The 24271-nt window shown below is 36.7% G+C and overlaps 1 protein-coding gene across 2 annotated transcripts in view; it reads left to right on the forward strand.

Moving 5' to 3' along the window:
* Positions 1–2472: 2472 nt before the first annotated feature.
* Positions 2473–24271, forward strand: part of LOC149822792 (uncharacterized) — a 98100-nt gene continuing 76301 nt past the window's right edge. For both annotated transcript variants that reach the window (XM_089981264.1, XM_089981265.1), the window contains exons 1-3: positions 2473–2634; positions 23715–23931; positions 24061–24221. In XM_089981264.1, coding sequence (XP_089837390.1) covers positions 2532–2634; positions 23715–23931; positions 24061–24221 — 481 coding nt within the window. In that variant the 5' untranslated portion in view covers positions 2473–2531. The remainder of the gene's footprint in view (positions 2635–23714; positions 23932–24060; positions 24222–24271) is intronic.

The following is a 24271-nucleotide window of genomic DNA, read 5'->3' on the forward strand; positions in this document are numbered from 1 at the left end:
GCAACCAAGCATACCCTAACAGATTATTGAAGACATTTTGGGGAAAACACTTGTTATCACTTCTTTTTATAGGTGAGCACTGTATAACTTCATGTGGCAGCAACCAAATGCATTCCCAAGGTGAAAATAACTGAAGAGGGCGTTTGATTGGCTTGAATATCATATCCAAGGTGATATGGGATCATAAGATCTCAAATTTTAAAATATAAGATCTTAGAATTTGAGAGCCAAACACAGATCCCATATTTGTGGAGAGAGAGGGAGAGAGGATGAAGGAAGACATGAATCTCATATTTGTGGTTCTCTGCTTGATGCTCCCTCCAATGTTATCAGAATTTGTTTTGGGTAAGAATCAAACCGAATTAAATGAAATCCATCAATTTTTTACAATCAGATGACATCTGTGCTTAAAAATTAAAATAATAATAATAATAATAATAATAATAATAATAATAATAATAATAATAATAATAATAATAATAATAATAATAATAAAAATATTAAAACAATTTTACATTCCCTTAAAAAAATTGCAAATGATGTGAACACAACACAAACTGGTTTGATGCCCTATGAAAGTGAGATTTTCTCAAATTCTTGTGGTTACAAATCACAATCACGAAACTTTCACAGGGCAACACAAACATGTGAAAGCTTAAATGTGATTATGATTATCATCTATGATTATATACAACTAACATGTGAAAGTTGGTCAGGAGTGCGAACCTATGATCAAACTACAGCTGAGAATCACATTTAAGGAATCACAGTTGCAACTAGGGGTGTTAATGGGTCGGGTTTGACATGGACCGGACCCATACCAAACCCTATAGGGTCAGGGTGTGGTGATAAATATAATCCGGGTTGGGGGTTTGGTTAATATATGGATCCAGTTATGGTTTGTGAAATTTCATATCAGACGACTAAGATCCACAAATTTTCAATGTAAAAAGGATTAAAAAAAAACTACTTTACAAGGTATGGTCCAGGTCTGGTTCATGTAATCCTTATAGGATTCAGGTATGATTTCTTTTATGGTGAATCCGATTGGACCTGAGCTCGGACCCGATACCAGTATCTCAAATAAGGTCTGAGGTATGATTTCACCTGAGTCGGAACCAAACCCCACCCATTGACACCCCTAGTTGTGACCAAAACAGGCATTCCTTAGGATGTCATAAACCTCTTTTTAGGAAAAATCTCTACATGAGAAAATTCACAATAATTTGAAAATCTTGATTTTTCTTGAGAAAATTTCATAAACATATTAGCATGCGTAATGATATATAAACAAATAAATAGAATTTAAATAATGTAAAATACTACAAAAATGTTTTTCTATTATTATCATGATTAAAAGCTGATTTTATCAAAATTACTATACATAAGCTGACTAAAAGGCGGGGTAACATTTGGTCATGTTAACTTGATTGTAATAAACTAGAAATCATAGGGGTGGATCATATCAACCCAATCGGACCTCACATATAGATTCAGCATAGTCTAAACAATGGGATCCATCTCTTGGATTGTGTTTTTTTATAAAAGAATATGATTTTATTAATTGAGAAATATTGCACGGTCATTTATTTTTCAACTTATAAAATCATACCTAAATGTCATAATGAGAAAATGTCAAAACATATTCCCACTGACCAAACTTTCATGAAAAGCAATACAAAAACTATAAAAAAAGAAATACGAACATCATGCCACATGACTAAATGTTAACCCTATAAAAAGCGAGATTTTCACAATAGGTGTGTCTTGATGTGGCCAATACCATATTATATCGGCAAAACGAGGATGAGGAGGGATATAAATGGTGCAGATTGGGAGATGATGTGGCCAATACCACATTTAACTAATTGGATGTTGGCTAAACGGATTCTGATTCGAATGGTGAAAAGCTCATTTCAGATATGCTTTTTTACATGTAAACAGATTTTGATATTTTTAGGATTTGATAACAAAAAATCAAAATTATATTTGCATCAGATTATAATCGGATATGGTTTTGGGTTATAAATCCAACTAAAATTAACCGAAGTGATCGGATATTAGATAAAATCCTATCCATTGACATTTTTTTTTACTGAGAGAAACAGCTCCAAGAGACCTAACCGTGCTGGCTCAGCCTTCCGTACTTACGGTCTCTATTCATGTTAGCGTAAAACTCTCTCTTAGGGAGTCGACAAGCTTGGGCTTAAGCAGGAATGACGCTCATGGGATTTGAATCTAGACTACTCGTCAAACGGTCTAGCCCCATTGACATCCCTACGTCGGGGAGAAGCCCGTGCCGCGAACCGTCAGGCACGTGTTTGGGGCACGAGTGTCGGAAACAATCTCTCTCTCTCTCTCTGCGAAAATGGGAATGGAGAAACAAGACGAGGCCTAGTTTGGTTCAGCGGGTTAGGGAGGAGGAGGAGGAGGAGGAGGAGGAGGAGGAGAGGCGGGCCATCGTCGCCCCTCACAGCGCACCACCTTAAGTCTATCCTGCTGCTTACAGCGCGCTTCAAGCAAGAAGGAAGATGCAAAAGCCCGGCGAGATTCCCGACGAGGACCCCCCAGGTTCGGATGCCTTGCTCCTCGAGGAAGCCAGCGAGCGTTCTATCATCCCCAAACGGGAATATGGTACCCGATGTTTCCCTCTTTTCCCCCCTCTTGAATCCTTCCGATGGACGATTTTTCCTTTGATTGGTATAGTTTGATGGGGCACCCACAAAAAAATGTCTCAAATATGTCCAAAGTTGCGATTTTTCCCACTTTAATGTTTTTTTTTGCATTAGACGTGATGCCCACAATTTTTTTTGGGGTTAAGATGTTATCTTGGTTATTGTCTGTGTGGAAGTTGATGGGTTTATGTTTTTCTTTCTCGAGTTGTAGTCTGGGAATGGAAAATTTAGCTGATAGGCTTGGCTTTGAAAAACTTGGAGCAAACGCATGCAGTTCAGGATAATATGAAAATTGTAATCGAATATTATGCGTTTGTTTCTTTTTATGTTGTTATAGGAAATTGTTGATTAAGGTTATTGCTATTCTGTTTCCATTTTATGTTAAAATCAGTATACCCATGTTTCACATTGCCTAAGGTGCCATTAGTTCTGATCCTTACTTAAGAACAATCGTTGGTATGCTCTAACCGCCATATTTTATGTGGTTTTAGGATGTAGGTTGGAGTTTGTAAGGTGCATTGATTTTCCCGTGTTATATGTCTTATATTATGGAAGCCTTGATGCTTAGTGTTGATGAATGCAACTGGTTTGTTCTTTTAGGTTAGTATTTGCCTCATGGAATTTTATTACTTTCTGCGTCTTGCTATATTCGATTGGTGGGGTAAACACCAAACTTAGGGTACCAGTTAATTGCTTGTATGTTGATTACCTGAAAAGAAGAGCCTCCAAGAAGAATTGATTGTGGTTGTTCTTATTGTTCTGATTAGCTGTATGTCTTGTCATGTGTTCATGTAATTTATAATAGCAGTCAATTTGAGAACAAATGAGGGTGTAAAAGAGTGAGCCGTTGGAAGGTAGCTAGTGGAAGGTAGGAGGAAAAGGTGGAATCTATCTGCAATCTAGCTGTAGCAAAAGCATTTCCTACTCTTCGTTCTTTTGTGAGCACATTTTTTCCAATCATATGCAATTGCGAGGTATACGTTATTCAAACCACATTTGTCTTGGGAACATTGCCCACCTATTTATGCGCTGATTCTCACAACAAGAAAATTTTCTTTCGCATTGTCATTTTGGATCTGCGAGGATCTCTTAAGGAATTAACAAGATAGCACAAGCCATTGAGCAGAACTGGGGAGCACCAATTCAAGTTTCTAGGATTCCCATAACAACCATTCTTAGGACACTCTTATCATAGTTATCTCACTAAAGAGCAAGAAAACTTGTTGAAGCTATCTTAATATTAATATATGCAACTTCTTTTTGTTTGTCCTTATCCCCATTGTATTTCTTGGTTTCTTCTATCCCTTATATTCCTATGTTCTTCTTCATAGCTCTTTCTATATCTTCTTAAAAAAAAACCTATAATATCCTGGGATTTGCCTCACTCACATATATAATCATTTATGATCAACCAAACATGCATATGATCATAGGATTGCAAAAATCTAGTTATATTCACATTCATGCATATGATATGCAAATTGCAAACTGATCGGTTTAGGATCAGATTTATCTGCCTTATCAGAAAATACATATTCATGTATATGACTAGTTGACTGCAAATCATGCATACGATCAGCTTCATGTGCATGAATCGGCTAAACATAAATAGACACATAATTCCTGATCAGATTCATGAACATGGATCGACCAATCAAGAAAATATCCACAGCTTTTCAGATTCATGTACATGGATCGGCCAACATGTAATATTCAGTTGCTTGCCAGATTCATTTACATAATCAAATTCATGTATATGGATAGGCCAACGCTAAATATTTAGCTGATGGCCAGATTCATCTACATGGATCGGCCAATACTAAATATTTAGTTGTTGTCCAGATTCAGGTACATGATCAGTTTTATGTACATAGATCAACCAACACTAAATATTCATTGTAAACATGATTCAAACTCATAACAAAAAATATAATCAGCAGGCTTAAAATTAAAAAGTAACATATACATATCACATGTTCATGAAATTGACAACTAGGGCAAGACCTATGTCTAGGCTCACAAAATCGATCAATTGAAAATATATCTTTAAGATGCATGCACTTAAAATCAGCAGGACTGAATTACACTTTTTTTTTTCAGATGCATGAGCAATGAAATCAATCAATCTGAACTTTCAAATGCATGAGCCAGGAAAATTGACAAACCTGAAGTATATATTAATATATATATTCAGATGCATGAACAAGGAAAATTGACAAATCTAAAGTATATATATATATATATATATTCTCATGCATAAGGAAAATTGACAAATCTGAACTACCTATCTATTTTCAGATGCATGCTTAATGAAATCGATAAATATGAACTACATGCATATTTTCAGATGCATGAGCAAGTAAATCGATAGAATTGAATTATGTATATATATATATTATTCAGATTCATGAAATCGGCACTCACAAAAATAAATATATGTATATATATAATCAACAATATATATTGTTTTGAAATTAGATTTTCCTTTTTCCCCCTCTAAACTCATTCTCGAATCGATTTATACATATTCCTTTCCCGTGTGAATTAAGAGAGAAACCCGTACCTTGATTCGAAGTATGAAAAACTAGAGAAAATCAACGGATGCTTGTTTTTCTTCTTTTCTTTTTCCACTTTTCTCTCTTCTTTCCAAACCCCATGATTTTTCCTCTTTCTTTCTTTTTCTCAACTCTCTCTCTAGAACACGAGTTCTAGAGAGGAGCTCCCTCTAGCCTTTTTATATTTTTTCTTAATCCTTCTAGTGAGGAGGGTGACGTCCCCTTCTAGACTCTCTCCTATATGGGTAGAGTTCTACTAAGTGCAGAACTCTACTTCCTTATCTCTTTTATATTTTTAGGACTTTATTATTTTTATTATTTTAGTTTTTTCATTTATACTTGGAATATTTTAAGGGGACGCCCCCTACTGGAAGTCCATATGGGGTAGATCCTTAGTCTATTTTAAAGTTACTTGTTTTTAAAACTTTAAATTCATGTTAGTTCTAAAATTGCCATGGATGGATTATGGATCCAAATTGGATTCAGGATTAAAATCCATATCCAAATCCAAATGGATCTCAACCTGCACCGGATCCTTGTCAATATGGATCCTAGAATGGGTTCAGATCCACATTAACTTTGGTCCAACGGAGCGGGTCCAGTCCGATCCAACCCCAAAAAAACTAAAAAATAAAATCCGATCATTTTTGAAAAATGCATTTTTTGGGCCAACCGTAATCCGATTTTGAGAAAACAGATCTTCTACGAGATCTAGGTTCCGAGGCGGATCTAATGGTGGTCTTAAATAAATTTTGCTTGAATTTAACCAGAATTTAAGGGTTAAAAACAATAAATTTCTCAGATTTTAATTAACACAATTAGATCTTGCCAGTGGGCTCTGGACCAAGCCCAGACCCAGCTGACATCACCTAATATCGAGTTGTTTCCTACGATTTTTATTAATTTAATATAAATATATAATTTAAATTTTTTATTTTTGGGCTAAAAAATCATGGAAAAATTATGAAATATTACAAATTGTTATATAAAATGCTATCCTGGTTATGAATTTGTATAGACATCATTAATTGCTGAAATCACATGCACTGGAGAGTGTGGACAATGGATTAAAAGATTAGTTATCCCCCATTTGTTATGGGCTATGTTGCATAGACACAGATGCTGACATGACATAATACAGGACGAGGATTTTAGAAATGTTCAAAAGTAGTGTTCAAAAGTGGGACACAACACAACACACACCAGAAGATTATGCACTCAAGAGTCAATATCATTAAGAAAGGACACAACTAAATGAGTAAAAATTTGTGCACATAATCACTTGATGAGAAGATAGCAGCAACAAACTACAAATGGTGAGTGATTACCAACAATATTAATACAATCTATTAAATGTCCACAATGATTAGGGATGGCAGTGGACCGGGGGAAAGCGGGGCCCCGCCCCGCCTCGCCCCGTTTGGACCGGGGATGAAGGGTATGAAACGGGGATGGAGGCGGGGATGAAGGTTAAAATCCATCCCCGTCCGGGGGTGGAGGCGGGGATGGACTGGCACGTTCCCCCGCCCCGCCCCGCCCCGCCCCATCCCCGCCCCGGCCCCGCCCCGGCCCATCCCCGCCCCGCCCCCGGCCCATCCCCGTCCCGGCCCCGCCCCATCCCCGCCCCCAACTCAGATGAACTGTTTACTAACCCTAACTCCCTTCCCTAATTTCCTAACCCTGGAGCCGGGCGACGTTACTGTGCACGTAGGACGCCGGGTTCTCGATAGCGTACCGGACTCCGGCCTGGGCGGCGAGGTGCATCACGTGGGTGAAGGCGACGAGGTCGAAGAGCTTGGCCAGGAGCCGGGCGTCGTTGATGTCGCCGGCGATGACGAAGACGCCGTGGTCGCCGAGGATTCGACGGCGGGCCTTCTTGAGCGAGGGGTCGTAGTAGTCGTTGAAGTTGTCGAGGCCGACGACACCGTCACCGCGCTTCCGGAGGGCGAGCGAGACGTGGGTGCCGACAAAGCCAGCGGCGCCGGTGACGAGCACGCTCATCCCGCGGGGTCGGGGACGGGGGCGGGGTCGGGACGGGGGCGGGGTCGGGACGGGGACGGGGCGGGGGCGGGGCGGGGACAGGGACGGGGACGGGGCGGGGGTGGAGGACATGAAACGGGGATGAAGGCGGGGGTGGAGGATAAAATCCATCCCCGCCGCGGAGGCGGGGCGGGGGTGGAGGATAAAATTTTGAGGCGGGGCGGGGGTGGAAACCTTGTCCCCCGCCCCGCCCCGCCCCACTGCCATCCCGGACAATGATGTATAAAAGAACTAGTTATCACATACATGATAAATGACGACTCATAAGAAACAAAAGGTTTGGGTGTAAACAACTAGAATTAGTTTAGATCTAATTTAATCTACTTAACTTCAAAAAAGTTACACAAAACAAATAATGTCATTGTCTAGAATGTCATCAAATTGTTTGTTCTTGACTCTCGATGTCACCTTTTTTTACCCCTTTCATTGAAGCATGAATGTTAAGAGGATGGAATAGCTGGCTTTGTCTATATTCATGTCTACAACAAAGTATAAGCTAACTAGTTATCACACGCAGATAAATGACAACTCATAAACTCATAAGAACCACAAAAGGTTTGGATATATACAACTAGAATAACAGTTGAGATCTAATTTGATCCACCCAAACAATATTTCATCAACTAAAATATCACATCGAAATGTTTGTTCTTCAATCTCTTTAATTTCACACACTATTTATTGAAGCGTATATCTAAATTCTAAACATGAGGGAGAGTTGGCTCATCTAGATTCATGTTCATGACATTCAATTCATGTGTCCCTCCAAATCTAACTCTTTTGGATCTACATCCCAAAATATTGGCAATCCCTCCAAATCTAACTCTTTTGGATCTACATCCCAAAATATTGACAATCATGATTTATCATCTGTCATTACGGCATAACTTGATGTTGTGATGTGGTCCTGTGTAATGAAAATAACAACTCTAGAAAGCTATATATTAGAAGTGGGCCTTTCTTTCTTGTCTTTTCTCATGTTTCCTTTCAAGAAAGGAAACAAGATATAAATTGATTGATCAAATGGCATATGGATAATTCAAGACTTGCTCTGATACCTTGTGAATAACAAAAAACAAGACATGGTAATTATATTACAGTGATAAGGATAATCCAACTTGTAAATACAATTGAACTGCCTAATATGCGATGACACAAAAATTACATGCCATAACAAAATACCAAATACCAGCAGCATGTGCATATTATTATTTAGGGATGACGAGCTGTGACACTGACACTTAGCATATGTGTCCCGTGTCGACACATCCCATTGGGCACTCAACAACTTCAGGGACACAACCAAGCCTGTATTGGATTATATGTATCAGTGTCACCAATGTGGCTGATATTTTGCAAATATCTCCATAATATAGTTGATTTAAGATCAATCAATATTATCGGCAATATATCATGATATTTTTAGGGGGGAAACTTATTTTTATATTTTAAGCTTATATTTTCTAATTTTTTGTTTATTTTATATTTTAAAACCTTTTAAAACTTTTTCTTTATATTTTTGCACAAAGAAAAATGCAAGATTATTATTTTCTTATCTTTATTATGAGTATTTATATTTTTTTCAAAAGTTTAAACTCCAAAGGTTTTTCCAAGGAAAACTAACTTTTGAAAATCTCTCAGACCTTGTGTCGTATCAAATGTGTCCTTGTCCATGTGACGCAGATGACAAGTCATGTGCAAGAACGTGTTGCCATTTAAGGACTTTGTGGTTCAAATAGTAGCATCTTTATTTACACCCCGAAAGTGGATTGGCATACCAACTCTGTGTTGAATTTCGTCAATCTCCTTGAAGAGTTGTGCAAATTCTGCTCCTTGTTCTGGACTTGATAACTTTCCTATTAAAGCACCTGAAGAATCAATTTCTCATGTGGATTTGATTCTAGTCCACTAAGATGACCATTTAGCTCAATTTTCATATGTGCAGGTAATTCTCAAGAAAATGAGTTGCTTGACAATATAGAGAATGTTGGTCCTTTCAGTTTGTCCCCCAGAAAAAGTGAAGTTGATATTGCATAAAAAACCTATAGTATAGAAGGTGATGGCAGCCTTGTTTCTCGTAGTTCCTCTGCAGAGATGCTAGCTACATGTCCAACTGGGGCCCAGTCTATAAATTGTCAGGATTTTGTGTAACGCCCCTAAAATTTTGACCTTAATTATTGTTCAAATCTATGTCACAGGGACTCGGCAAAACGGGTGCCGCACCCGAGTCGACGCGACGCGGGTGTCGCACCCGATGTGGTCAACCTGACCCTGGGTGTGGTCAACGCACCCAAGGTCATTTGTGTCTTTTTTTAAACTTAAAAAAACAAATTTTTTTGCCCGATAAATGTGTTGCTGAGGGGGAGGATTAGGGCAAAACATTGCCCTAAACCTCCCTTCCTCTCTTCCCGACCTCTCCTCCTGAAGCCTTCGCTGGACCCCGCCGCCACCGCCGACCGCTCCGCCGAACCCCGCCGCCACTGCTGACCGCTCCTCTTCAGGTACACTCTCTTCTCTGACTCCCTCAGCTCTCCTCCTCTCCTCTTCGACCCCTCCTCTGCACAAAGAGGGCGCAGGGAGGGGGCTTGGCCCCTCCCCTGCCAACAGAGAGTGCAGGGAGGGGGCTTGACCCCTCCCTTGCACAAAGAGGGCACAGGGAGGGGGCTCGGCCCCTCCCCTGCACACATACAGCGCAGGGAGGGGCTCGGCCCCTCCCCTACCAATAGGGAGCACAGGGAGGGGGCTCGACCCCTCCCCTGCACAAAGAGGGCGCACGGAGGGGGCTCGGCCCCTTCCCTGCCAACAGAGAGTGCAGAGAGGGGGCTCGACCCCTCCCCTGCACAAAGAGGGCGAAGGGAGGGGGCTCGGCTCCTCCCCTTGCCGCTATGTGGGCTTTCGGATGTTCGGTATGTGTTGGCTCAAGTGGGGAGTCAAAACAACTCTCCTTCCTGCACTGATATTTTCAATGTCGGAATCGACGGATGACACTTCGTAGTTGCGCGGCCTTCGGGCCAGTGCTGCGACATTTACGAGGGATGCTACCTGGTTGATCATGCCAATAGTCATATGCTTGTCTCAAAGATTAAGCCATGCATGTGTAAGTATGAAGTATGAACTAATTCAGACAGTGAAACTGCGAATGACTCAATAAATCAGTTATAGTTTGTTTGATGGCACCTGCTACTCGGATAACTGTAGTAAAGCTAGAGCTAATAGAATTGTAGATTGTTAATTTGATTTATTGCATGCATGATGGATTGATTTGATGATATTGTGACAATTGTTTTTTATTTCATTAGTGTTAATGTTGTTAACTGATAAAACTTAAAAATTATATAATATATATATAATTTTTTTTGCCGCACCCCCGCACCCAAGGTTTTTGAAAGTGCCGCACCCGCACCCGCACCCATGTGACATAGGTTCAAATATTGAAATTTCGAGACTAATTTTTTTGATAAGTATAAGTAGATCAGATCTTATAATGCGGAAACAATTTTAAAAAACGGTTAAGACTTTGGACGGGGTTACACTAAAGATAACAATCAAATCAAAATGTACGGGATATACATATTTCAAACCACGTACAATATAAGACTGAAATATAAAAAGTTTTAATTTCATTTCAAATCAGTATATAAAAAATAATAGTTCAGCCTCTACATGATCAAATACTTAAAACGAAAAGATCATGTCTATCAAGATCACAAGGTAAAAGTGGACTCTTGAGGATGTAGCTCGTCCAGTCATTTACTCCAACTACTCATCATATTTTACCTACATTACTTGTCCCTCATAAAACGAGGTTAGACTTGCTAAAGTTTGGTAAAGCAACCCAAACCCAAACTTAAAGAAAACATATCAAGCATTTAAATATAAATACATGATATATTATTCATCAATCGTTAAGTGATAGACAAAGAAACAATGTCCTATGAGTCATTCATTTCAAGCATTCAAATATAAAGCATTTAAAATCATTTCATCACTTAATATTCTATTCAACCTTAACTCAGAAAACAAAATATAATCTATATATATCCAAGTCATACAAGTTATCGCATAAATAAATAATATATATATATATATATATGCTTAATATTCTATTCAACCTTAACTCAGAAAACAAAATATAATCTATATATATCCAAGTCATACAAGTTATCGCATAAATTAATAATATATATATATATATATATATATATATATATATGCATCTAAGACATTCAAATTATTGAATCATTTTTATATGCATTCATAATTCTTATAAACAATAAGTCAAATCACATATGACATTCTAGCGTGAAACACACAGACATACCTTCTAAGTAATTTAGTTAGATATTCATGATACACATCAATTATGATACATAGGTGTGATATATTTACTCAGACAATCATAATGCAATCATTTGTAATGAAACTACGTAGGTGTGATATTATCATTTACCTAATAAGTCAAAACTAGTCATTTGTAGGCGTGATGTGTCATTCATCTATACGCTAGCATAAACATCACAATCATAACCTTATATCAAAATCTAAAATCAATAAGGATTTGATTTTCACATTTGAATTCAGTATATAATCATGCTACAACAGAAAAGCCAAATCTATAGATTCATAACTGACTATCTCAATCAATTCAGAAGATTATCACAATTATAAATATTTACAATATCCACGCTGGATCCCCTGGTCTGGAAAATGTACAACCTCAATGCATGATACTTGTTCTCCATTGCTTAATAATGTTCCATATTGTTTAATAATTGTTCCCTCTTGCTTAATAATTGTTCTTTATTACATAAATGATTAATTAAATTATGAATTTGTTGTAATTGTAGTTCTCTAAAATATTTCATGAATCTTATTTATGTTCTTTTTACTTATTTGATTCATTAGAAGGACTCGTACACAGGATCTATGATTCTGACACCTTTATTTCTATGTTTTTCACAGTCTCTGTGACCTAGTGAGATGACTTGGTACAACGAGGAGCTACGAGGGTTGCACGACAACTTGACAAATTTTTGGCTTTTCTTTACAATATCGGTCGTGGACAATATCCACGCATCCGAACACATGGACAAGGGACCATTTAATGCAATGTTATTTATATATGCATGTCGTGGACATGTGCAAATCCTGAAATTTATATTGTTATGCATATGCATATTCACATGAATGTTCATATATTGAGCATGAGAAGATTCATGAAAAGGAACATATATTTTGTATAATCATGTGATCACATGCACGTGAAAATTGTCATGTGCATTTGAAAGCATGTGAAATGAATAAATAAATGGCATATTCATTATGGTTTTTGTATTGGATGCATCAGTGATCAAAAGTGGATCATCGTAGGCCATATAGGCCTTGAGCAAGTGTTGCTCCATGTTTAACTTTTGTTATGCATCCCAAAAATCAACTTAATGTTTATTGAACTAATTGCACTGTTCCATGTTGACACGGGCTGTGGTCTCGTGATGAGTTTCGCATGTCGATTTGCGAAACATATGATATTGGCTTTGCATGTTGAATTGCAAACTAAAGAAATTGAAATAATAAAAAGATAAAAAGAAAAGAACAGTGTAATTCACGTTTTCTTGGATGTCCCTTCTTTAGTGTGAGAATCCTGGAGTTGCGGTTTTGGAAAACCGTGAGAATATTAAAACTTCGTGCGCATTTTGTGCCCCTGAACTCAACTAGGTGATTCACCTCCTGACCACGGTTTTAGGGAGTTGCCTGGGGGTGGTGTGTAAACACAACTGTTGTTTTTAATATACCAAGAAAGTGACATCTGTGGATGTTAATTTTCTTGGTGTCCCGACATTAAATTTTGATTTCTAATGTTTCGATGGATGATGTTGATTCCTGATATCGGTCGATGGCTAAGTATGAAACATAATAATAAAATATAAATTGTGTATTAAGCTACAATTATGAACCTAACTTGACTTCGAAAATTTGTTTACTCGTTTTGATTATCCGCGGGCAACAATAATAAAAAGAACAAAAGTTTGAGTGCATTTAATTGGGACATGTATATAAAAGAAAACTCTGATAAAAGATAATAAATTATTCATGCATGTGCATTGATATCATGCATATCTCTGTTATGCATTAGATAATGCATATTTACTTGATTTCTTACTTGTGTTACATTAATGGTTGCATGCTCATCGTTCCCCAATGTATGATACTTGTTTCCCATTGCTTAATAGTGTTCTGTATTGTTTAATAATTGTTCTCTATTGCATGAATGATTAATTAAATTATGAATTTGTTGTAATTGTAGTCCTCTAAAATATTGCATGAATCTTATTTATATTCTTTTTACTTATATGATTCATTAGAATGACTCGTACACATGATCTATGATTCTGATACCCTTATTTCTATATTTTTCATAGCCTCTGAGACCCAGTGAGGGGACTTGCTACAATAAGGAGCTACGAAGGCTGCACGACAGTTTGACAGATTTCTTTAGGGATAGAGTAACTCTATATTTTGATTTATTTATATTCATTTGCATATGTTCTCAGATTATATGATTTTAATTAATAAAGTTGGTTTGCTTTCGTTGATGGTAATGTAAAATCCTTTATAGTTGTGAATTGGTTATGACTGTAAGGGTCCCGGGTCTTTGAAAATGTTTCTGCAAATGTTAAAAAAAAATTGTCACTTTTTAACGTGTATGAGTTGGGGTCGTTACATATACACCATGTATCAAATTCATACAAACACACAAAACAACATAGTATGCGCAACCCAATGTATGATGGTATACATTGCGTACATATTATAAATTCATAAGTACACGGGCATTCAAACTTGTTATAATATAACATATACAACAACAACAACTACGCCTTCATCCCAAAACAATTGGGGTCAGCGATATGAACCAAAAAAGAAAATCATTCTGGGTCTTCCACATGAATCCTTCTCCTCCAATCATTTCTATCTAATGCCATGTCCTCGGTGAGGTTCAAAGCATTCATATCCTTTCCTATCACCTCCATCCATGTCTTCCTAGGCCTACCCCGACCTCTTTTAACTAATATATTTTCCCATTTCTCCATCCTTCTAACTGGAGCATCATTAGGCCTTCGCCGAATATGTCCAAACCACCGTAAACGATTCTCTCTCATCTTATTTTCAATGGGTGCAACGCCTACCTTCTTACGTATCTCCTCGTTCCGAATCTTATCTTTTATTGTATTTCCACACATCCATCTCAGCATACGCATCTCAGCTACACTCATTTTTTAAATATGATGTCTCTTGGTAGCCCAACATTCCGTACCATATAGTAAAGCGGGCCTAATAGTCATCCTATAAAACTTTCCCTTCAACCGCAATGGCATTCTACGATCGCACAACACTCCTGTTGCACTTTTCCATTTCATCCACCCAACCTTTATCCTATGATTTACATCTCCATCAATTTCTCCATACTTTTGAATGATAGATCCCAAATATTTGAAACAATCATCCACCGGTATTTCTTGCTCACCAAGCTTCACTACACTCCCATCACTACTTCGTTGCTTACTAAACCGACATTCCATGTATTTTGTCTTACTCTTACTCAACTTAAAACCTCTTGCTTCCAATGTCTGTTTCCATAATTCTAACTTAGCATTAACCCCAGCTCTAGACTCATCAATCAAAACAATATCATTTGCAAACAACATACACCATGGCACATTTTCTTGAATAGATCTCGTAAGCTCATCCATCACTATAGCAAATAGGAAAAGGCTTAAAGCAGATCCTTGATGTAACCCAACCGTTATAGGAAAATTGGTTGTCACCCCTCCACAAGTGCGGACATTGGTTACTACTCCTTCATACATATCTTTAATTATACTAATGTACTTGAGAGAAACACCTTTCTTCATCATTGTCCACCAGAGAACGTCCCTAGGTACTCTATCGTATGCCTTCTCCAAATCAATAAAAACCATATGCAAATCTTTGTTCCTCTCTCTATTTCTCTCAATAAGTTGTCTAAGAAGATGTATAGCTTCCATAGTTGATCTTCTAGGCATAAAACCAAATTGATTCTCCGATATCATGACAACCTTCCTCAACCTAGACTCAATCACCCTCTCCCAAAGTTTCATAGTATGACTCATGAGTTTTATACCACGATAGTTTGTGCAATCTTGTATATCACCCTTATTCTTATATAGAGGCACCAAAGTACTCTTCCTCCACTCATTAGGCATCTTATTTGTCCGCCAAATCTTGTTAAAAAGATTTGTCAACCATTCTAAACCTTTCTCTCCGAAGCACTTCCAAGCCTCGATAGGTATACCATCTGGGCCAACTGCCCTTCTAGATTTCATTTTCTTCAAAGCCTCTGCAATTTCTTTCTTTTGAATCCTGCGCATGAAGTCACGATTCATCTCATGAAAAGGAATGGAGAAGTCTCCAAGATCCTGAGCATGACTTTCATTAAATAGCTTATCAAAATAATCTTTCCAATCTCTCCTTAATCTCCTCATCTTTGACTAAAACCCTTTGCGTTTCATCTTTGATACATCTAACCATACCCAGATCCCTCAATTTCCTATTTCTCATCTTTGCAAGCCTATAAATATCCTTCTCGCCCTCTTTGGTATCCAACTTGTCATAAACCTCCTTATATACCTTATTCCTCGCGTTCCAAACTACTTTTTTAGCTTCCTTCTTTGCTATCATATGCTTCTCCAAATTCTCATTATCACGACTCTTACTTAGATTTCTATAACACTCTCTTTTAACCTTAATAGCTAATTTGACATCCTCGTTCCACCACGATGTATCCTTACCTAGCGGTGCACCGCCTTTAGACTCACCCAATACCTCCTTAGCCACCTTTCTCATGCCACCCGCTATCTTATTCCACATTGTTTTTGAATCCTCCTCGAAACACCAATCAGCTTCCTTAACTACCTGCTCTACAAACATTCCTTGTTTAGCTCCTTTCAGTGCCCACCACTTAATGCTAGGATCTATCCTATGTCTATCCCTTTTGCAGCATTGTCTAATTCTAAGATCTAAAATTAAGACTCTATGTTGTGTAGCTACACTTTCTCCCGGTATAACCTTACAATCGATGCAACAACCCCTATCTCTCTTTCTAAGTAAGAAAAAATCTATCTGACTCGTATTAACCCCACTTTTAAATGTTACTAGGTGAGACTCCCTCTTCCTAAACCAAGTGTTTGCTAAGATCATATCATAGGACAAACCAAAATCTAAAATCCTTTCTCCACTTTCGTTTCTTTCTCCTATACCATAGCCTCCTTGGATACTCTCAAATCCATCCCTACTAATGCCTACATGCCCATTAAGGTCACCGCCGATGAAAAGCCTTTCTCCATAAGATATCCCTTGTACTACTCCATCTAAATCTTCCCAAAATTGACGTTTAATGGAATCATCTAAACCTACTTGAGGTGCATAAACACTAATAATATTAATAATATCCGTACCTAATACTAATTTAATAAGTAAAATCCTATCACCCTTCCTACGGACCTCAACTACATTATCTATAAACTCACGACTCATAACAATCCCTACTCCATTCCTATTCCTATTTATTCCTGTATACCAAATCTTATATCCCCAAGGTTCTACCACTTTTGCTTTCTCACCTACCCATTTGGTCTCTTGTAAACATAAAATATCAATCTTTCTCCTACACATCACATCTACTAACTCTACCAACTTACCAGTTAAAAACCCTATTTTCCAAGTGGCTAACCTAATTTTATGGTCTTGGACTAACTTCTTTACCTCCACCCGTCCAACAAAGTGAGGGAACCCTTGCCTATTTGACACCACACCCGGGCGCCGGTGTGACGCGTCGCTTCCGGGCGACGACCTAGCAACCCTTGCCATTTATCACTGCCTCCGGGCCTATAGAGTACAACGCGTCGCTCAGTAGGGAACGCCCCAACGAAATTCTCATATTGGTTCATATTCATAGGGTATGACTAAGTTTTTATGCTGGCTGTCACAGGCCTACCGCAACCCTCCTCCTTTATCCGGGCTTGGGACCGACAGTGTATAACTAAACAGTTATACACAGGCGGGGTTTTATAATATAACATATAAATATATAAAATAATAATAATATTATATTTATTATTATATATATTTGTTTTTTTATTTTTTACTTTTCCTTTTATTTATATTTTTTGTATCTAGTTTAATAGGAACTAGATACCCTTTTTCAATCAAGTTCCAATTGGAAATTGACTGAGATATAACTGTTGGACTCTAGTGCAACAACTATAATAAGAGTCGTTGGACTGAGTCCAACGTCTCTTTCTTGGGAGAGCTCTAAATGAGCTCTCCCCACTTGTTCTTCTTTGTATAAATAGGGGTGAACCCCTTCCATGTAAATAATCCAAAATGCTTCTTAGGCATTATTGTTATTAATAAAGATATTTTTATTTCATTGTTGTGTTTTCCTTTTATACCCTTTTATGGGTTTTACTTGAAGTGTCTTTTTAGACATTCTTGTGGTGGATTCAAGTGCTTGTGTGGAAGGCCACCATTTCATTACATGGTATCAGAGCCATGGGGATCTTAAATCGTAAAAAGCTTTTGCCTCATTTTTCGTGCCTCACTTGCAAAAGGTGTTTCATCACCTTGTTCTTGACTCAAGAAGGTTCGTTTGAAGAAAGAGGCTATTGAAGTAACGCTTGCTACAAAAGTTTCTATTATTCATCACTCTCTTTGCCTCTTATCTCTTCTTTTCTCTTTCTATTATTTCACTCTTATAAAAGATGGATGATAATGACAAAATCACCATCATACCCATGAAGCTAAATGATATAAATTATGTAATGTGGGCTTCGATTATGAAGCACCACATTTGGGGAAAAGGGTTATGGGGTATAGTGTATGGTTCCGATTCGGAACCTAAACTATCTCTTACTAAAAAAAAGGGTGATAAAGAAGTTCCTCTAACGGAAGGGGACAAGAGCAAGGCTTTAGAAATTTATGAAAAGAAATGGAAAGAGTGGAGGATAGGGCATGCAAAAATTATGTCATGGCTAATTAATAGCGTAGACATTAAGAAATGCTCTAGACTTGCCAAGTTCGAGCATGCCGATAAGGCTTGGAAATACCTAAAAAATATGTATTCCCTTAAAGATATTGCACATGTGTGCAATTTGCAAGACAAAGTTTGGACAATGACTCAAAAAAATAAAACCATTCAAGAATATTACAATGAGTTGTCTGAACTTTGGGAAGAATTGGCTCTTTTAGAGCCGAAATGGCATTGTCCTGAAGACATTAAGCTCCGTAAAAAACAACTTAATATGAAACATTTTTATCAATTTATAAATGGTTTGAGATTGGAATTTGAGTCGACTAAATCGACTCTTCTTCATCGAGAAAAGTTCCTTCTATTATTGATACTATAGAGGAACTAACTATGGAGGAAAACAGAATTAGAACGAATACTTCAAAAATCGAAGAGGATTCCGTTCTAGCTGTGTCTAGACCGGGTAATCATGTACGCTCTTACATGCCTCCTCATTTCAACAAACAGAATAGTGATTATGATAGAAAAAAAGTTATTTGCCACCATTGTCATGAACCAGGGCACTATAGGCCTCAGTGTCCTAAACTAAAAGAGCTCAGAGAAAAGAGAGCTGCGATTGCTGGATCAAAACTCAAAGATCAAGATGCACCGGTTTCTATGGCTCAATTAATGGAGATTCTCCAACCTCTTATCAAAGGAACTTCCTCTTCATCAGAAGCCTCAACTGGAGCAGTGGTTTCATCCTTCTGCGATCCAGGTAACTTTCGTTGGCTTCTTGACTCTAGTGTTTCTTTTTATATGACCCCAAATGACAATAGTCTATCCGAATATTTTAAAAATAAATCAAGTGGGTCAAAAGTTTTTACAATTAATGGAACCTCTCTTGAAATAAAAAGAATAAGAAATTTTGAAAGAGTTCATAAAACTATGAAATTTTTTATTCCAGAAGTCAGATTTATTCCTAAGCTAAATTTAAATCTTTTATCTGTTTCTCAAATATCTGATTATGGATGTAATGTCTCTTTTTCTTCTCATGGTTGTTGGATACAGGATCGCTAGTTAGGCAAGCTGATTGGGGAAGGCCATAGAGAATGAGGACTCTATTACATGGATTTTTTGGAATTGCCTAAGAATGCTTTTTGTTATAATATTCAGAAAATTGAGTTGGATTTATGGCACAAAAGACTTGGTCTTCCTCATATAGCCAAGATCTAATATTTTCCAAGTCTAGGAAAATTTTGTAATTCTGAGAATTTCATTTGTAAAGATTGTATTCTTGGCAAAATAAAAAAGTTACCATTTCATGATAGAACCTTTATTTCTTCTAGACCACTTGAACTTGTACATTCAGATGTTTGGGGTCCTGCACCAATTATTTCAAAAGGAGGATTTGCATGCTATGTCCTCTTTGTCGACGATTTTTCTAGACATACTTGGATTTATTTTCTTAAACATAAATTTGAAGTCTTTTCATACTTTCAAACATTTCATAATATGGTTAAAAACAAGTTTCAAAATGATATTTTCATTTTTCGCACGGATTCAGGGGGAGAATTTATGTCCAAAGAATTCAAGGATTATCTCAATTTAAATGGCATTACACACCAAAGGTCGTGTCCATATACACCACAACAAAATGGATTAGTTGAACGTAAACATCGACACATTATGGAAACAACTGTGACATTATTAATAACAAATCAAGTTCCAAAGGTTTTGGGGCAGAAGTTGTCCTAACTGCTACCTATCTAATTAATTAAATGCCATCTTCCTCTTTAAAAAATATAACTCCTATTGAAAAACTTGTGAATATTTTTCTAGACTACTCTAGATTGAGAGTATTTGGATGCAAGTGCTTTGTTTTCACTAACAAAAATGATAAACTCTCTCTCCGTGCGATTCCCTGTGCCTTTTTAGGATATGTTGATAATAAAAAAGGTTATATGTGTTTTGACTTTCAAAATGACAAATTATATGTATCAAGAAATGTCTCTTTTCTAAAAAAGGAAAGTTTTTTTTATTTTGAAAAACCTAAGGAAGACACTGAATACTCTTTTCTGATAGATCTAACATCAAAACCTAATCTTGAATGACTTTGACAGTGATCAAGGTACTATTGATGTTGAACACAATAATGAAGAGCAAATCCATAGGGATGTTAGATTACAATATTCAAGACGAAGTGAGTCAAATCTTTCATATGCACTTGAAAAATATTCTGAAGTACCAACCAGAAGGTCGTCCCGAGAAAATTTGTGTCATACGAATCTTTCTCACCCACCTATAGAGTAGTTATTTCATTAATACACTCATATGAGGAACCATCATCGTACTCTCAAGCCAAAAATCACGTAGAATAGATAGAAGCCATGAGAACTGAGTTAGATGCACTTGAAAAGGCTTCTACTTGGACTATTCAAGATCTTCCTCTAGGTAAGAAACCTATAGGGTGTCGATGGGTTTACAAAGTTAAAACCAAGAGTGATGAAACTCTTGAAAGATACAAAGCCCGATTAGTGGCCAAAGGCTATGCCCAAGAATACGACATTGATTATGAAGAAACCTTTGCCCCAATTGCTCGTATGACCATTGTTAGAACATTAATTGCCTTAACTTCTATTAGAAAATGACCCATATTTCAGATAGATGTCAAAAATGCTTTTTCAAATGGTAAATTAGTTTAAATGTACATAAAAGCTCCACCTGGTATTAGTATTATCAATAGTAAAGTTCTTCATTTAGAAAAGGCTCTTTATAGTCTTAAACAAGCACCAAAAGCTTGGTATGACATGTTTAGTCAGGTTATGCTTAATATTAGTTTTCAATCCTGTTTGACTGACACTGCTTTATTTATTAAGAGTTCTGATGCAGGGATTATAGTACTTCTTTTCTATTTGGATGAGATGATCATCACCGGAGGCGAGAAATATGGAGTTGAAAATATAAAAAAACTTCTTAAAACTCATTTTGAAATGACTGATTTAGGTTTATTAAGATATTTCTTAGGAATTAAAGTTGCTTATTCCCCTCGAGGGTATTTAATGTCTAAATCTAAGTTTTCTTTTGATATTGTTTCCAGGTCTGGAATTACAGATGATAAGAAAATGGACACCCCAGAAGTTGTCAATGTTAAGATGAAAATTGATGATGGAGAACCTCTCGAAAATCCTACTCCAGTCAGTTTCAACATGCTCCTACCACAATCCACATGGGAGTCGTTCTGCGTATTGTTAGATATATTAAGTTCTCTCCATCACGAGGACTTTTCTTGTCTTCTACTTCCTCATTAGATCTAATTGCATATACTGATGCTGATTGGGGAGGTGATCATTATAACAGACACTCAACTACTGGTTTTTGTGTTTTTCTAGGTGAATCATTAATTTTGTGAAGATGCAAAAAACAACAGAAGGTCTCTCTCTCATCCACAGAAGTTAATACTGAGCCATGACAAATACGACTATGGAAGTAGTTTGGCTTAGACGTCTGCTCGTCGACATGGGAGTTGAAGCAACACAAGCTTCGCGTATGTGCTGTGACAACAAGAGTGCAATCTATATTGCAAACAACCAAACATTTCATAAATGCACCAAACATATTGAAATGGATTGTCACTACGTTAGCGAGGAATATCTACATGAAACCATTGATCTGCTATACGTTACATCAGAATACCAATTAGCAGATTTCTTTACCAAGCCTCTCGTTGCTCCTAGATTTCACTTTCTCTTAGACAAACTTTTGCTCATTGTACCGTAAGTTTGAGAGAGAGTGTTAAAATGGAACATATAAATATATAAAATAATAATAATAATATATTTATTATTATATATATTTGTTTTTTTATTGTTTACTTTTCCTTTTATTTATATTTTTTGTATCTAGTTCAATAGAAACTAGATACCTTTTTTCAGTCAAGTTCCAGTTGAAACTTGACTGAGATATAGCTGATGGACTCTAGTCCAACAACTATAATAAGAGCCGTTGGACTACAATCCAACGTCTCTTTCTTGGGAGAGCTCCAAATGAGCTCTCCCCACTTGTTCTTTTTTGTATAAATAGGGGTGAACTCCTTCCATGTAAATAATAAAAAATGCTTCTTAAGCGTTATTGTTATTAATAAAGATATTTTTATTTCATTGTTGTGTTTTCCTTTTATACCCTTTTATGGGTTTTACTTGAAGTGTCTTTTTAGACATTCTTGTGGTGGATTCAAGTGCTTGTGTGGAAGGCCACCATTTCATTACAAAACCTAAATCATGACAAGCATGATCTCCGAACTACAATTACAAGAGTCTTAGATATCCACAAGTGAAGTGTGTGCGCATTAAGGTGTTGCATATAATAAAATAAATTATTGTGTGATGCATTTGCATCACGTACACTTACCACAGGTGTTCACCTAATTTGCATTTTGCATTGCATTGCATTAAATACACACTGACTTATAGCCGTTTTGATACTTATTATAAGTACCATATTTTTAGCATGTCTTGCATTCAAATCAGTTAAACATATAGGCAACCATAGCACTCTTAGATATCCACAACTACGTGTGGTATGTGTGCATAATTTATATTTACAATTCAGTTAAGAATTTAACGCTATAATCATGCTTATAAGATTAATGCATAAACACGCATTCTACAAGTTCAATTAAGGTATCTTACTTTAATAATGTGAAGAATAACAAATCGAAACCCAAAAGACTGAGGGGTTTCAAAATCCGTAAAGACCGCTTAAGCAATAATGCCCCGAACACTTGGTGCGCAGTCAAAAATGCCAAAAGCTCTAAAAATATGAAATCCCCAAAAATCTAGAAAGATAGCGTGAACCACCAATAAATATTAACTGTTGAGCAAAAAACGCTGCATACACCAACATCTCCATCTCACCAAATTTGGTTACTGTAAAACATAGATTAAATATTTTAATAATACTTTTGATTAAAATAACCAAAATACCTCTTGGTTAAAAATTAATATTTTTAACTTACTAAATTCATCTAGTAAATTCCAAAATTCATTGATATCACACCAATAGTTTATAAAACTCTTAAAAACATGTTTTTTATCAGAATTAATATAATTGATTGTTAAATATCTGAAATAGTTTTAAAAATATCAATTTTACCCTTGTTAGCCAGAAATGAATAATTGAGCATTTAAACACCAATAAATGAGATTTAAACGATAGAAACACATTTTTAACTCAAAGATAAAGATGAATTATTTATTTATTAATAATATCCAAAATTTATAGGTTTGACATTTTGAGCTTGTTACTTCTGGTAAAGTGCATGTCTTCATTTGACATAATGAAATACTATCCTGTGGCAAAGTAACAATGGTGTGAGACTAACCAGATAAAGAATTGCAGATGCTTTTGAAGGTCGAGTCAAGAGTAAGACCTCTAATCTTGATGATGATGATGATGATGAAAATAATAAATCTGACCATGTTAGAAATGCAAACGAGCATCCTCAAATATCATCCGATGAGCCCCCTGGAGATGGTGAATCTGAAGATGGAAAAGGGCATCTGTGTGAGCAAACAGCTATGCGGTCCTCCAGGGACCGCAAACTGAGATCTATTAGGTATGTTATCTCAGTTTTATGATAATGCTTCAGGTGAAGAAACAGAAAACTGATTTCTTGTCTTAACTTGATTGTTTTCATTCAACCTGTTGATGTGTTGTCATCATTAAATAAGCGTCTGTTTTTCAGCTTGGATGATAAGCATCAAAAGCCTCAAAGTAGGTCTCCTTGTGCAGAAGAAAACAGTAGAAAACGACCAGCAGTAGCTTGTGCCTATTTTGCAAGAGGTTGGTGCATAAAAGGGAACTCCTGTAGCTTCCTGCATCAGAATGGAAGTAATACTGATGCAGGTATAAGTTTGTTCCCTTTCTAGAGGCAAATGTATCAATGGCTTTGTTCA

The sequence above is a fragment of the Nuphar pumila genome, chromosome 11 (assembly GCF_984573655.1).
Source record: "Nuphar pumila chromosome 11, dmNupPumi1.hap1.1, whole genome shotgun sequence".
In the NCBI taxonomy this organism is placed as follows: domain Eukaryota; kingdom Viridiplantae; phylum Streptophyta; class Magnoliopsida; order Nymphaeales; family Nymphaeaceae; genus Nuphar; species Nuphar pumila.